Source organism: Scophthalmus maximus, chromosome 22 (assembly GCF_022379125.1).
Source record: "Scophthalmus maximus strain ysfricsl-2021 chromosome 22, ASM2237912v1, whole genome shotgun sequence".
Classification (NCBI taxonomy): domain Eukaryota; kingdom Metazoa; phylum Chordata; class Actinopteri; order Pleuronectiformes; family Scophthalmidae; genus Scophthalmus; species Scophthalmus maximus.
Genome location: NC_061536.1, coordinates 9,652,971 through 9,668,458, shown reverse-complemented (window position 1 = coordinate 9,668,458; position 15,488 = coordinate 9,652,971). Strand labels below are relative to the sequence as shown.

The 15,488-nt window shown below is 43.1% G+C and overlaps 1 protein-coding gene across 2 annotated transcripts; it reads left to right on the top strand.

The window, feature by feature from the left end:
- Positions 1-233: 233 nt before the first annotated feature.
- On the top strand, positions 234-15,483 carry LOC118291616 (protein argonaute-3). Of its 2 annotated transcripts, none has more exons than XM_035619926.2 (20): positions 234-398; positions 571-887; positions 4,574-4,745; positions 4,935-5,055; positions 5,243-5,451; positions 6,191-6,327; positions 6,503-6,637; positions 6,931-7,018; positions 7,113-7,260; positions 7,576-7,695; positions 7,789-7,932; positions 8,410-8,543; positions 8,847-9,031; positions 9,172-9,331; positions 9,661-9,751; positions 9,924-10,118; positions 10,413-10,547; positions 10,731-10,832; positions 10,984-11,183; positions 11,539-15,483. In XM_035619926.2, exons 2-20 carry the CDS (start codon positions 869-871, stop codon positions 11,645-11,647), a joined length of 2,604 nt encoding a protein of 867 aa, XP_035475819.1. In that variant the 5' UTR covers positions 234-398; positions 571-868; the 3' UTR covers positions 11,648-15,483. The 2 variants fall into 2 exon arrangements, with proteins under 2 accessions (XP_035475819.1, XP_035475818.1); XM_035619925.2 differs by having other exon boundaries at positions 8,377-8,543.
- The last annotated feature ends 5 nt before the right edge of the window (positions 15,484-15,488 follow it).

The window sequence follows — 15,488 nt, the reverse complement described above, 5'->3', positions numbered from 1 at the left end:
ACACGATGTCTCCTTGGAACAGCCTTATTCACTAATTTCACATATTATATGGGACAAACAATAATTGGTTAGTAATTGATAATAATTGTCAGGATAAGTCATTGTAAATGTACACACTCCTGGGTAGTTTAATCTTTAGCAGTGGCTAGTGGCTAACTACTGTTTGTCACTGCTGCTTTTGTTTTGAAGGAGCCTTCCGGAAGTCGCAGCCTCGTGTTCCGTGTCAGCTCGACGGCAGTGAGGAAGCGAGAGGGCGGTGTAAAGTGCAGATCTCAGACCGGTTTCTCGCCGATACCGAGCAGGACGCCGGGGCCAGTGAACCTCCCTCTCCGCTCATATCAGCGTGTTGAAGAAGAAACACCGGACTGTCACGTCGACGCACACAGCCGACCGGCCAGGTAAAACTGTTCACGTCGGTCTTTGCGGTTCGCGTTGCTAGTTAATTAGCTAGTTTAGCTCGGCTAAAGCTAACTGACGCTGCTAGCTTACCCAGGCGACATTTCCCCCCGACACCGTGTCCAAACTGCCGCTAAACATTTTCTAACACCCTTCGTCTCCTTCTTCTTTTAGCGACACGGAGAGGAACTGCGACGGACGGCGGCGACGACGACGCTGTTTTTTCAACTTCGAGCTGCTTGTCAGTTGCGGGGGGGCGGGGGGGCGGAGAGAGAGAGAGAGAGAGCGACTTTCCAGCCGAGGGGACCCCGAAGCGGCCCGGGTGCACATCTTCCGCCTCTACGGAAGCCGGAGGAGCCGCGCAGGGGGAGCGGCGGTGTCGGCCACTGGAAACTCGAGGGGAGGTTTGAAATCCACGCAGAGGCGGAATTTAATCGCCGGGTGCCGGGTCATCCGGACAGAGACCTCATGAATGGAAATCGGAACAACAGGTGGGATCCCCCAGACTAACGGCCACGCGCGTAACTACCGCTGATTTGGTGCTCAGGTGCGGCGCGGGGGTTATTTTCAGACGGGGCGCGCGCGCACGCACACACACACACACACACACACACACATACACACACACACACACACACACACACACACACACACACAGAGTGTGTGTCTGAGCCACATATGGGAGCTGCGAGTGTGTTCCCTGAAACTACCCTGCTACATCTGTAGCTTCAGCTAAACAGACCTGCAAATAAAAGCCTCCTCCATTCACGTGGAGTTCGTGTGTCAGAGGGGTGCTGCTTTCAACTTTGTGCTCCTGTTTTGAGGCTGCACTTCCCGGTGCTTTGCAGGGACATCGGTATTATTTTGTCCACACCGTTCACAAGATGAGATAAGCGAAGATTTGTCCTTTATCCGTCCCACAATGGGGACATTTGGGCATTACAGCAACAAAGTGGACTGAAGAATATAGAAAGAAATTTTAAAAAAGCCATAGGCATATGCACAAATTATAACAGAAGCGATAAATACAACATACAGAGCAGGAGCAACAGTTTGTTATTGCACTTTAAGTGTACCGGTGAATTCTTTTATTTTTACAGTCATATTTGTACATATCGATGGGGTGGGGGGCTGAAACAGAACCACTTCTCTGTATGATGCAATATTGTTCATCGGCACCGCGAGCTAGATGCTCCAAAATGATCATACCTCAAATGAACACCTGTTAGTTAATTGCAGGACTGATGCATTCGAATGCACCAGGGTGTACCTAATAAACTGACAGCTGAGCGTTAGATGACGTCATAGTGGTGAAGAAGTTGCCAGGTTATCACAGGCTCTGACGCAAAAGAAGCTGTGTAGTGTGAAAACTCAATTCAAACACCCATGTCCTGCTCCGACAAACTGTTCCTCAGCTGGATTTTGCCGGTCAATTTAGTGCCCGAGTGTGTGCATGCTTCAAACCAGTCTCACCGGTTCCATTTATTATCTACGTCACTCTTTGTCATCTGTCATAGGCAGGTGGTGATCCCGTCAGGTGTGCCTGAAGCCTATGAGTGGCTGGCTCACTTTCAGGGAGGTGGGTGTGTGTGTGTACATATCCGTTTGAAGGGCGGCCTTCCACGCCAGCTGCTGCCATGGTGACTTCAACTGTTGAACAGTGTTCAGTTAACTGCTGGCCTGAGTTAATTACAAATCAATAGAGCATGACAGGACATAAGTCGATTGACTTTGTTGGCAAGGGGTGACAATTTGTTGTTGGGGTCAGTGGTGGACTGTGAGGACAGAACGGGGCCAAACTGATTCACAGAAACTGACCCATTCATTCCTCACCCACTTGTCATTCATTCGTAAGATCTGAAACATTTTTTCTGCGTCTAGTTTAAGGCCCATGACAAATGCTACCATTAGTGATAAATCTGTCAATTATTTATTATTATTTTTTGACTAATTTATTAATTAATTAGTCGATGTCCACGAGCTGGTAAAACAAATTTTAACTACTAAACACCTTTTTACATGATCAAAAACTAAAATATAAACTAAATCTTTAATTATGTGAAACAGAATAAATCAATGTCTTCTCAGAGTTGGGAGGCTAGAAGCTTAAAAGTTTTTTTGTTTTTTTTTAAATTGAAAAATAGCTTAATAATTATCAATTATTATTAGTTCCTGATAAATTAGTCTCTCAACTTTATGAAACGAGCAATAATAGTTCTGGATATGTTATTATTCTAGGAATATCGCCTTGTGAAATAAATAACATCAAATATTTGTGACATTTGTCAAATGTTGTGAGTACTGTACAGTGATGCCAGTGTGTGGATTAAATGTCAGCTGTGTGTGGGCTCCCACTGGTTGTGAGGTGCATGCGTGTGGTTTACAGCTGGTGCAGAAGCTGCAATCTGCTCTGTTCCCAGTTGAATTCGCTATCAATAGTCATTTCTTTTAGAAACACTTTTTTTATTGAAAAAGTTTTTTTGTCACCGTAGCTTGGGAATAAATGAGACAAATCTGTGTGCACCTGTTTTTTCTTCCTCCCTCTGGCATGCCTTTAGTTGCCATGGAGAAACCGTAGCAACACGAGAGCCATCGCCATAGGAACAGCACAGGGGAGAGGGTGAGCTGGGGACTGATCAGCAGAAAGTGCAGGGTTTTTTTTCTGAATGACTTGGGGCAGGTTCAGGGTCAACCCTTGACTCTGACAGGAGCTCCGTGTAACAAGCTGAAACAGTTTTAATATTGTCCACCCACAGCTGCTCTGTCGCACTTCTTTCACGGCCACATTCATCATTACTGTTACACTTTCACTTTCTTCTCATGATTACAATACAGCACACTTTCTTTTGCTATTTTAAGAGCTTGAGCTCTGTTTGTACGCGCAGACTTTATGTCGTGTTGGCCATTGTGTGTGTGGATCCTCTGAGTCACATTTGTGGAAATTGTGTGGTTGTGTGATGTAATTTTTTTTTTTTCACTAAGTACTTTCCAGTTTGGCATTCATGAAAATTGGTGTCAAATTGTCGTGGTGTGTCACCCGCCTACTTCTCTTCCCGTCTGGCAAAGGCCATGTCAGTCAGAGAAATCTGCGACTGCCGTGCTGGTCTTTATTCAAAATGTCACCCAACTCCACAACTTTTTTTTATACAGTCATTATCAGATTGGCTCGGGTGGGTGGGGGGCGAACGACGTTGACTCCTTTTGTTTCTGTCATCAGTTTGATCAGTTTATGAATCTTAGACGTCCCCGACCATCTTCCGTCCCAGCAGCCTCCATCTGCTCTTTCCTCCTCACTAACCACTTCCTTCCTACAGTTTTTTCTTCATTTCAAAACTCCTAGTTTGTTTGAAAGGGTTCATCGTCACATTCGTGAATACTGGTTTGGGCTTTGTTTCAGCTGTAATGGGAAACTGAATGGTGGATGAGTGGTCCAGAATTAAAATTAGTGCTGATGGTAGGAGGGCTCATTGATAAAAGGCTGAATTTTGTAGGGCGGGGTGCAACGTTACAAGACCATCAAGGCGACCTTGCAAATTCAGACAAAATAATTGCAATACAAATATAAACTGACATAAACCGTCTTCTTCAAATAAATATCGAATCAGATTTTTCGAAATTCCCCTGTTTGCCCACTTGGGGGCAGCGCAATTAACTTCAAACATATACTGACCTTACAAAGTTGACTTTCCATTTTTTTCTCACTTTTAGCACTGTTTTTGGTCTCTACCAACTTCAAAAGGAAGCACGTGACTCTTAAGCTGCTAAATGTTCCAGATAGTTGTTCATTTTTGTCTGTTCAGTTTTAAGGGAGTGGATGTATAGTTGATTTATTTTACTGAAAACTTTGGCGTCAGTGCTGGTGACAAAGTGCTAAGACACCAACAAAAATAGTGAAGTTGCTGACTCCAAAACCAAAATGATGGCTTAATGGATGCTAAAACACTGGGGAACTGCAAAGTTTTGTGATGACAGGGTTTTTACTGTGAGCCACCCACTCCCTTCACGTATTAAATATTGATCATATTTATTACCTAAATAATCTTGAATATAGCAGCATAAGATGAACACTGTAAGTATACTTTATTGTCGCCAATACAATAGTTTTATAATTTATAGAGAGAGGAGTGTTTGCTGTGAATAATTGTTGTTTGCTTTTTTCCCTCTTGTTCTGTTGTAGGAGCCGTTGAAGCCCAAGCCCTGTTTGCGTTGCCACGGCGACCTGGCTATGGCACCGTTGGGAAGCCCATCAAGCTTCTGGCCAACTGCTTCCAAGTGGAAATCCCCAAAATTGACGTCTACCTGTATGAAGTGGACATCAAACCTGACAAATGTCCGCGCAGAGTCAACAGGTATCAGCAAAGCCTGAAACTTAATTAAGCAGAACTGGGACTGAGAGTTGGACAGTGAAACTTTGATATCGCAGATACTTCATTCTCTTATATTTATTTTGGCTAACTGGTTATTAATCTGTCTTACGGTTCTCTTGTCTTTTGGTAATAATTTGATGTCTGACTCTGTGTCATGGTTGTCTTTTTTAGGGAGGTGGTGGACTCCATGGTTCAGCATTTCAAGGTGACCATCTTCGGTGACCGGCTGCCAGTTTACGATGGGAAGAGAAGCCTCTACACTGCTACCCCACTTCCTGTCGCCACCAGTGGGGTAAGGGCCGCAACAATCACTGTTTAGCTTGATAAAGGTCACAAGTGTGTTGTGTCTGTGTAACCCTCCTGAAAAAAGATTTAAACAAAAGAGCAAGGCTATACAAAAGCTAAATATATGTCTAACAGGGGCTCATGCTTTGTTATAAAAATCCATAAGTAGAAAGATCCCGTGTTTTCCTCTTTAGGTGGATCTGGATGTCACCCTTCCGGGTGAAGGTGGGAAGGACCGCCCGTTTAAAGTCAGCATCAAATTTGTGTCGCTGGTCAGCTGGCACATGCTGCACGAGGTCTTGACAGGGCGCGCTGTCGCCGAACCCGTGGACCTGGAGAAACCCATCAGCACTAATCCCGTTCACGCCGTTGACGTCGTCTTGCGACACCTCCCCTCCATGAAGTGAGTTCCCCTCACTTGGGTATCTGCAAAGATTTGTTTTCCACATCTAAGGAATATCTAAAAATAGAAGTGATTCATCATCTATCAATCATTTGAGAAGATCAGTGTGGCTAAATATTTGGGATAAATGCTATTTCTAAGATTTTAAAATTTGGTATAATTCTTTGCTGCAAAATGAAGATCAATGCCTGTTCTATATGCTGCAGTTTAACCATGTTATAATTTCCGGTTGAGAGCAGAATTTCTTGTCGGTTAGTTCTCTGGTCATGAAATATGACCCGAAGTTACCTGCATCCTGGAGCTATTGTATAGCTGCCTTAATTTATTATGCAGGATTTCAACCACAACATTGTCACATACTGTAACAGGAGTAATTTGGTGTAATATGTACCTGACAATACAACAGATGGACATATCTTTTTTTATTTTAAATGATTCAAGTTTGATTTGAATATACAACTTGGAACAATGGATTCAAACATCTACTGTATATGTAATCTACCTAGGGGGATGTGTCATTTGGTGAATTCATTAACCAAAGCAGTTTTCAGGAACGTGATCAAAACGGCTTCTCAGCCTCCTGTGGTCCTCACACCAGTAACCCGGGCAGCGGTTGTGTTATGCTGCCTCCAGTGAACCTCACAGGGAACACAACTCCTAGTCCGGGGAGAGTTTTATTTATTTTTTGTGCTCTGCTAATCTTTTTTTGTTCCCTATGTGTCCTCTCTGTCCTCACCAGGTACACACCTGTGGGACGATCTTTCTTCTCCTCCCCAGAGGGCTACGACCACCCACTAGGTGGAGGGAGAGAGGTTTGGTTCGGTTTCCATCAGTCCGTACGGCCAGCCATGTGGAAAATGATGCTCAACATTGATGGTGAATTAGTGTTTTGAAAACTCTGGACATTTAAAAGAAAAGGCACAACATTTTTGGGAAATTAGCTAATTGTAAGATCTATACCATTCATATGTTTGTATAGCAAGCATATAAGAGCCAGGTTAGCCGTTTCCATTCGTAAGATATGGTGTGTTATTATTTCTTCTGTTTTCAGTGTCAGCCACAGCCTTTTATAAAGCCCAGCCAGTCATTCAGTTCATGTGCGAGGTCCTGGACATTCACAACATTGATGAGCAGCCCCGCCCGCTCACTGACTCCCACAGGGTCAAGTTCACCAAAGAGATCAAAGGTATGTCAGCAGAGAACAGGCACCCCTCAGCTTGTTTTCACTACACCACAGTTACAAGCTTCACCGTCTCCTGCTTTGTGTGCTGTTGTGTGGGAAGCTCCTGTTGCCAGTTGATGCTGCAGCAGACTAGTGAATGTAGTAATTTGTTTGTTGCATGAAGGAGGAACAAATTAATCGTTATGATGTTGGATTTTAGGCCTATTCATTTGTTCCACTCATTGAATAACCGCCCAAGTCACTTTTATTTATTACCAAAGATTATTCACATTGAATTCTCCACTGTTTTTTCACAGGTCTTAAAGTGGAAGTGACACACTGTGGAACCATGCGTAGGAAGTACAGAGTCTGCAATGTAACACGACGCCCTGCCACCCTCCAGACGTACGTTTCCACATCACACACCCAGTAGCTGTTACCCAGCAGTCAAAGCTGTCATTGGCTTACTATGACACTCTTGTTACTTTGGAACATGCAGGTTTCCGTTGCAGCTTGAGAATGGTCAGACAGTTGAACGCACGGTGGCGCAGTACTTCAGGGAGAAATACAATCTGCAGCTGAAGTATCCCCACCTGCCTTGCCTGCAGGTGGGCCAGGAGCAGAAACACACCTACTTGCCCCTTGAGGTAAGGACCGATGGCGACTGTATGGTTCCACTGCTGAATGCTGGAAACATTTTTTTTTTAAAACTCTTTAACCAGGAATATCAAAATACAGTTATTGCCATAGATCCAACAATAGCCCTCAGAGCGTCAAGGCTAGGGAAGCTGTAAACTTTACTGCTCATAGCAACCACCACTGCAGCTGAGTGACACAATACTGATTGGTTAGGGGAGAGAAAAAATCAACCTATCTATATACATAAAGTGGGTTTTGAATAAATTAATTAAAAAGTATTTATCAGGCTGGATTAATTCTAATGACCGTTATTATCCATGTAGGTGTGCAACATTGTTCCTGGACAGCGCTGCATTAAAAAACTAACAGACAACCAGACGTCGACCATGATCAAAGCAACAGCCCGCTCTGCACCAGACCGACAGGAGGAAATCAGCAGGCTGGTGAGTATATTGTGGACCAGAATAACAAGAAGCCTTTTTTGTTGTTTTCCTTTTTCAACCTGTGAAGTAAAGTAATATTCCGTCTTCTCTCAGGTGCGGAGTGCAAATTACGAGTCCGACCCGTTTGTCCAGGAGTTTCAGTTCCGGGTGCGAGACGAGATGGCTCAGGTGACAGGTCGCGTCCTGCCGGCCCCCATGCTGCAATACGGCGGCAGGGTGGGCTCCGAACCATTTATGGTACATTCCCTTTAAATCACGCTTCATGTGCTTGTGTTTTTTTTTTAAACATGTCTGTGTGTTTTTGAAATAGCAGGGTTTCCCCTCTGGTTTCCCCTCACCGGAAGTTCACAGGTTGGACTAGTAATCCCCACTGTGAAAACAAAAAGGACTGGATCTAACTATTAATTCTGTGGATTAGATTTCATTTTATACTGTTTTTACACATGCCTCTAGTTTTAAGACATCATACATAGAACATTATTGCATCACGCCTAATATACACAACCCAATTAAGCACAGATGAAATTTAAAAAAATAGTTTTAACTCTAATGCCACAATCAGCCCGACAATCACAGAGCCTACATTATAATGAGCAGGCCCTTTATGTTGGCTGCCAGAATCCTTTGAAGCCGTGCGTTGTCTGTGTATCCATTTATTGCATGTGTCTGTGCGACTGTCAGTCCCAGCAGATCAACCCTGCACTGTCGTTCCAGAACCGCACAGTGGCCACACCCAGCCACGGGGTGTGGGACATGAGGGGGAAGCAGTTTCACACCGGAGTGGAGATCAAGATGTGGGCCATCGCCTGCTTCGCCACCCAGAGGCAGTGCAGAGAAGAAATCCTCAAGTGAGTTCACTAAAACCATCATTAATGCTTTGCTTAGACACTCTAAGATGAACTAACATACATTTTTTGCAAGGCAATTTAGAAGAAAATCTAATTTTCAAATAAACCCATAAAATAATAATGAATATATATTTTTATTCAGATCCTTTTGTGTAACTCTCATTTAGTTTACATCAAAGTTGCTTCTGTTCACATTAGTACATTATATCAGCACACTTTACACAGAAGTCAACATGTAAAAATGTACTGTACACAGTACTGTATTAATTTGGTTATTATTTACCCTTTTCTTTTCATGCTCAGGAGCTTCACTGACCAGCTGCGGAAAATCTCAAAGGATGCTGGGATGCCAATCCAAGGCCAGCCGTGCTTCTGTAAATACGCCCAGGGAGCCGACAGCGTGGAGCCCATGTTCAGACACCTGAAGAACACCTACGCCGGGCTACAGCTCATCATTGTTATCTTGCCTGGGAAAACGCCTGTCTACGGTACAACCTTTTTTAAAATTTTTATTACTAAACCAAATACAATATTTAAAATCAGAGCAGCATGAGAACAGTAACCCCAAAAAAGTCAAAGATTGAAATTCAAGTGAGTTTGGTAATGTTGTCCAATCTGTGACCCACAGCTGAGGTGAAGCGGGTTGGCGACACCCTCCTCGGGATGGCCACCCAGTGTGTTCAGGTGAAGAACGTTGTGAAGACGTCCCCTCAGACCCTCTCGAACCTCTGCCTCAAGATCAACGTCAAACTGGGAGGAATCAACAACATCCTGGTTCCGCACCAACGGTAAATATGACGAACAAAAGCCCCCGTGGGTTTTTTGTTTACCACGACACATTCTGATTAAAGTTGGTAGATAAACATTGTGACATGAAAACTACGTGATAGATCACTGGACATTTAAGTCTTCTCCATTTGTTTTTCCATGACATGGAAGGTATACGACAGAGTTGTTGTACTTCACTAGTGTGTAGTTTTCTAATTTATCTTTTTTTCCCGGCATACACAATTATCTCTGTCTTCCTGTTGGCTGTCAGACAGATTCTGTCAGAACGGTGTCGTTGCATGACAGATTCATTGAAGCAGAAATGATCTGTCTCCTCTCATCCGTCCAGGCCCTCAGTGTTTCAGCAGCCTGTCATCTTCCTTGGGGCTGATGTCACTCATCCTCCAGCAGGTGATGGGAAAAAACCATCTATCGCAGCGGTGAGACCTCGCTCCTGGAAAAAAAAAGAAGCTTCTTTTATCCACCCTTAAAACTACACATGGAGATCTGTGTTGTGTCTATGCAGTTTCTTCTCCGGAAATTAGCTGCAGTACTTTTTATAGACATAACCAGAATGGTGAGTCTGACTCCTGACTTCCCCTTCCTCTGCAGGTGGTGGGCAGTATGGACGCCCATCCCAGCAGGTACTGCGCCACAGTGCGGGTGCAGAGGCCCAGACAGGAGATCATTCAGGACTTGGCCTCTATGGTGCGAGAGCTCTTGATCCAGTTCTACAAATCGACCCGCTACAAACCAACCAGGGTCATTTTCTACAGGGACGGAGTGTCGGAGGGCCAGTTCAGACAGGTACAACATTTCTCTTTTATCTTGCCATTAATTTTTTTGGCAGGGAAAGTAAGTCACACTTATTCAAACCAGTGACTAGATATCAAAAAGCCATCTGAACCACTGAACATGATTGTTTATCTTTGTAGCAAGTTGTTATTATTCTACTCACCTAAAGTTAATTAGTCGTGGGTTATGGTTAGGGTAAACCGATTCTGCAGATACTGGTTGTTTTACTTTAAGGTCGTCAGTGTGAGACAAACTAATGAATGACTGAATGAAACTAATGAACGATAACTGTATTTTTCTGTGCAGGTGCTATACTATGAGCTGCTGGCGATCAGGGAGGCCTGCATCAGTCTGGAGAAAGATTACCAGCCGGGGATAACCTACATCGTCGTACAGAAACGCCATCATACACGCCTCTTCTGTGCAGATCGCAACGAGCGGGTCAGCAGAACACAGGACTTGTTTTTTTTAATAGACTTCATTAATGGTAGACATTTGGGGTTACATTACTTTGCTTTTTGGGGGGGTGAATCGTATGAGCCAAATACCTTCAAATCGAAAATATGATATCAGGGTGAGGGATGTTTCCTTACATCAGGTTGTTTTATTTTGTTTCCCTGTCAGGTTGGACGAAGTGGAAACATTCCTGCAGGCACCACAGTGGACACAGACATCACCCACCCCTATGAATTTGACTTTTACCTCTGCAGTCACGCTGGCATCCAGGTGAGTCTTTATGGACTGACGCAAACTCTCAAGAAAAAAGCTTTGGCCTTTGTAACAACCAGGCCTCCCCTGCTTCAGCTCATTGTTTGTCCCCTCTCCATGGTGCTGCCCTCTCTGGTGTGCGATTAACTTTTGCTCTCTGATTCTCCAGGGTACGAGTCGGCCCTCCCACTACCACGTTCTGTGGGACGACAATTGTTTCACCGCCGATGAGTTCCAGCTCCTCACCTACCAGCTTTGCCACACCTACGTCCGTTGCACTCGGTCCGTTTCCATCCCCGCGCCGGCCTACTACGCCCACCTGGTGGCCTTCCGCGCCCGCTACCACCTGGTCGACAAAGAGCACGACAGGTGAGGAGAAGGCTTTCTACATTTAAATTTTTTATTTAAATTTTATTTTATGATGTAATATATTTTCTACGTAACTTACAGGAACTCGACCAGAGGTGTTCAACAATCATAAGTTACGAGAAAATAAGTGTTGAATAATGTTTTTTAGATTCATTTGTGGTATTGGTTTTTATTTTACGTACTGGCTGCATGAGTTGTACTGGTTTCCTATTGGAATACCTGATAGCCTTTTTCCAACAACAGCGAATGGGCTCCTTTGTGTGCGAGCACCGAACTTTGAACCAACTACAGTTGCAGGTCCTCGTCTTGTTACTTTGTCTTATTGTTTTTTTTTGTTCATTTTCTTTTGCCGCAGTGCGGAGGGCAGCCACGTCTCAGGGCAGAGTAACGGCCGGGACCCTCTGGCACTGGCCAAAGCTGTTCAGATCCACCACGACACATTGAGGACCATGTACTTTGCCTGAACCACCCCCTGCCCCTCGCCACATCCCTCCACCTCTCTCCGCCTCCCAGCCAGTCTTAAGGTCCGACTCCGCGCTGGTGCAGCTTTGGTCACTGGAATGCGACGGTGACGGCGGCAGCTACTGCAGACTGCGTAAGGATGATAGAAGCCAGAGAGGAGTCACAGGCACATTTATGCAATTTTAAAACCAGCCAATTGTTCCTGTGCTCCTGCCCGTACATCCCTCTTTCCTTTGCTGTATTTAAATCATGACAAATTCTTTTTCTTTTTCTTTTTTTTTTTCTTTTACAGCAACTCAAACTTTTGTTTTGCAGGGATATTTTTTGTGTGTGCTTGAATAATGGCGGAGCAGGTGGGAATATACAAACTGATGATTCTTTGGTGCATGGGTGGGAATGAAGCCGAACCAGTGAGGACCTGACGTGCTCTGTAGCCTCATGTTGAGCCTAATGTTGCTGGTTTAAATTTGTTGACAGTTTTACTTGTTTGTTTGTTTTAGCCTTCTAGATGCTGTACGTGTTTGTCTGTCGAGCAAGTGTGTGTGCGACCGCAATAGCAATACGTTAGTCAAGGTTTTTTTTCTTCTTTGCGAAAATGGCCCGCTGCCTTCATGCTTAACTCTTCTGCCTCCCTTTAATTCAGTGGTTCCTCACGGTCTTTCAGCCACACAGTAAGAATCCTAACCAACACTGACACTGAATGAAATCTTTACGTATTTAAAAAAAAAGAAAAGCCACGTTCAGACAGTGTCTCAGCGGCGTTGTCTTGTATCGCTTGTTGCCTTACTCTGAGGCGAGGTGCATGAAGACGACTGTTAGAAAACGATGTCACGGCCAGGAAATGGACAATTTTAAACTTTTCAAGTCGTAATACGAGTCGGTACAGTGTGTTATACCAAATGTTTGTTGTGTGTTTTATTTCTCTTGCTATTTATGAAGTTTTTTTGTCCTTTTTAATTTTTTTAGATTAACATATTAACATATTCAGCAATAGAACAGACTAGACAGATTATATCTTCTGACAACAACACACACTTTGGATTTTTTCCCCTCCCAGTTTTTTTTTTTTTTTTTACTTAAACTGACCAATGCAGTTGTCAAGAACTCCTTCAGTGCAATAAGGTGTTGATGCAGAGAGAACAGGTTCAGTGCTGAATGTTTTCGATGAGTATTTGTGTGCTAAAACGGCTTGTTATGAGTGACTTTTGGCATGTGACGATGATGATGATGGAATGTAAAATATTTGACATTCTCGAGAACAAGTAGGGATCGGTGCGGAGCAGTCGGGACGTTTGACGGTATTTATGAGAAAGTAATCAAAGTGCCTAATGTGGTTCGATGAGTGAACTGTCTGTCGGATGGGAGGGTTTTAATCGTATGTTGGTTTGGTGTGTGTCCTCACGCGCAGTCGAAGCCTTTATATCCAGACCCCACAGTGTCTGTCGTCGGGTAGAATTTCTAGAGCTGTAGCACCACGCTCGATACATTATTTCGTTGATTGAAAGAAAATTCATTAGCAACTGTTTTGAAATTCGTTTACTAATGTCAGAAAATTTGACAGTTTTTCTGAGTATATCTTAATATTTTTGGTGGAAACAATGCCATCGTGCAGCAAGGGACAGTTGGGAACACTGTCAGCTTAGCAATCGGGGTTTTTACAACCAAATAAATAACATAACTCCAACATTTTAAATTTCATCGATACCTTTTGCTCATTGTTGCCAGAATTTCAGAAACGGTGCTGCATGATGTTTTTGATGCTCAACCCTTGAGATTGTAGTCTTTCATGACCTCGCAGTGTAGTTTCATACGGAAGAAGCCTTCATTTTTCATCACTTGGACCAAACCAATGTGCCTGGTCAGGGTGAAGGTGTAGGACTTTGTGGGTGTGTGTGTGGTCACTCTTACAGGCTTTGTACTGCTTAACCACGCTAGCCACATGTCACCAGAAACCAACTTTAGCTGCTATATTTAATATCTCATCAGATACACGTAGATTAAATATATTGATAAAGAGAGACTGAAGAGGATATTGTATTTTACGGCACTTAAAAAGAAAGCTGCATGCGTTTGTGGTTGATACGAAATGCTATAAGAGGTTTTGCCTGGTGAGATATTATTCGCTCTCTAACTCTTATCAAAGTTCGGAGCTGCTCACAGCAAGAACATTTTTAATAAGAACAACATCAGAGCAGATTGTTTCCCTTCCGTGTTCGTTGTCAAGTGGAAGCAGTTTCTTATCATCAGACATTACCAGCATTTGATTTTACTTGAATAGTTTTAGTAGTTGTGGTTGTTTAACGTTTGTTGGCTTGTGTTCTGCTTGTTTTTGGAAAGTTTATATCTATATATATATATATATGTATAGAGAGAGAGAGAGAGAGGGAGAGAGCCTTATTATAGAAATCCATTTTCCTGTCATGATGCCACTGACGGTGTCGGCCTGATGTACCTTTCCCCCTCAAAAATAAAAGCATTTTAAACTCTGAATATATGTAAAGATACTAATGTAATGCACACACCACTTATTTTTTCTAACAAAGTCCTATTTGAAGCAGCAGAGGCCTCATAGCTGTATTGAATAATGGAGCTTTTTAATAGTCGTAGTGATAATTTTTTCCCAAATTTAACAATGCAATACTTTTGTGAAAAGCAACACTGTGTGTGTGTTCGCTGCTTTGTGGAGACTGTCGGGGCGTCGTCGCACAGATGAACCGTCAACCCTCCTCTGTGAAGACCTGCCACCACTCTGTTATGTTTTAATTTTTTACATTTTATCATCTCCATAGCTAATCAAAGAAGCTAAAGATCCCCCCCACCCCTTTTTTTTTTATACATTATTCACGAACGGAGGAGGAGGGTTGAAAGTTCATCCTTAGACTGATGTGTCTGTTAACAGACTGTGCCTTTCCTGATGGTGCTGAAACAAAAATCAAAGAAATCCTCAAATTCAGAAAAGGGGCGCTGGGCCCCGAGTCTACAATGATAAGTATATATTGATACATAACAATACTGTAAGGTGTGTGTGTGTGTGTGTGTGTATAAATTTGTGTGTGTGTGTGTGTCTGTCTGTCTGTCTGTCTGTACCTCTGACATATGCCAAGAACACAGAATATGCAGAACTGATCAGTTTGGAGCTGACAGGACCAAACAGCCTGTGGGGATCAGTCAGAGTAGACGGGCACTTTCAAGCACAACCCAAACTTAACATTTCTGGAAAATAAAAAAATTGTGGAACAGTCATGACTCTTTAGGAGTTGCTCAGTGTAGATATTATGTAGCATTATTTATTTAACTTTTATTATTCTATCGGGACATGACACAACCCCGTTCTTACTGCCTTGGAAACCTTTGGCGTTTTAATTTACAGTACGTGTTCATTCTTTCTCAATTGAACGGCAGTAATGAAGCATCATAAATCTGTGGTTTGTCTGGCCAAACATCCCCTCTGCTGCGCATGTCCCTGTCAAACACAAGGTTTTTAGTTCTTCATTTTATTTTAATGTGAAATTCAGACGTTTACAGACTCGGGACAGTTCTCTGTTTGAGTTGTTACTCTACGAGTGCCCGTCTCCAATGTTGAGGTATTCCCCCACAAAGTAGACATCTTTAAAAACACCCCTGTGGTCGGCTGCGTATCATCATAGTGATATATAAAAATCATGTTTGGGTGTCACAGTATATTATTATTATTATATGTGCTATATTTGTGTCACTTTTAGAAGTAAAAACTTTTTTTCTTTCTGTCTTAACACTCATCTGATCCTGGTCGTAAGTTGAGCCTTTTTATTTGGTTGTCATATTTAATTTTTTTGAATAAATACTCTATGTTATGAAACATGT

What these genes read in the sequence shown, in the direction of transcription:
- LOC118291616 (XM_035619925.2), top strand. An exon ending in CGACACCTCCCCTCCATGAA is followed by an intron (nt 5,452 to 6,190) that starts GTGAGTTCCCCT and finishes TGTCCTCACCAG; the next exon opens with GTACACACCTGTGGGACGAT. An exon ending in GTGCAGATCGCAACGAGCGG is followed by an intron (nt 10,548 to 10,730) that starts GTCAGCAGAACA and finishes TTTCCCTGTCAG; the next exon opens with GTTGGACGAAGTGGAAACAT.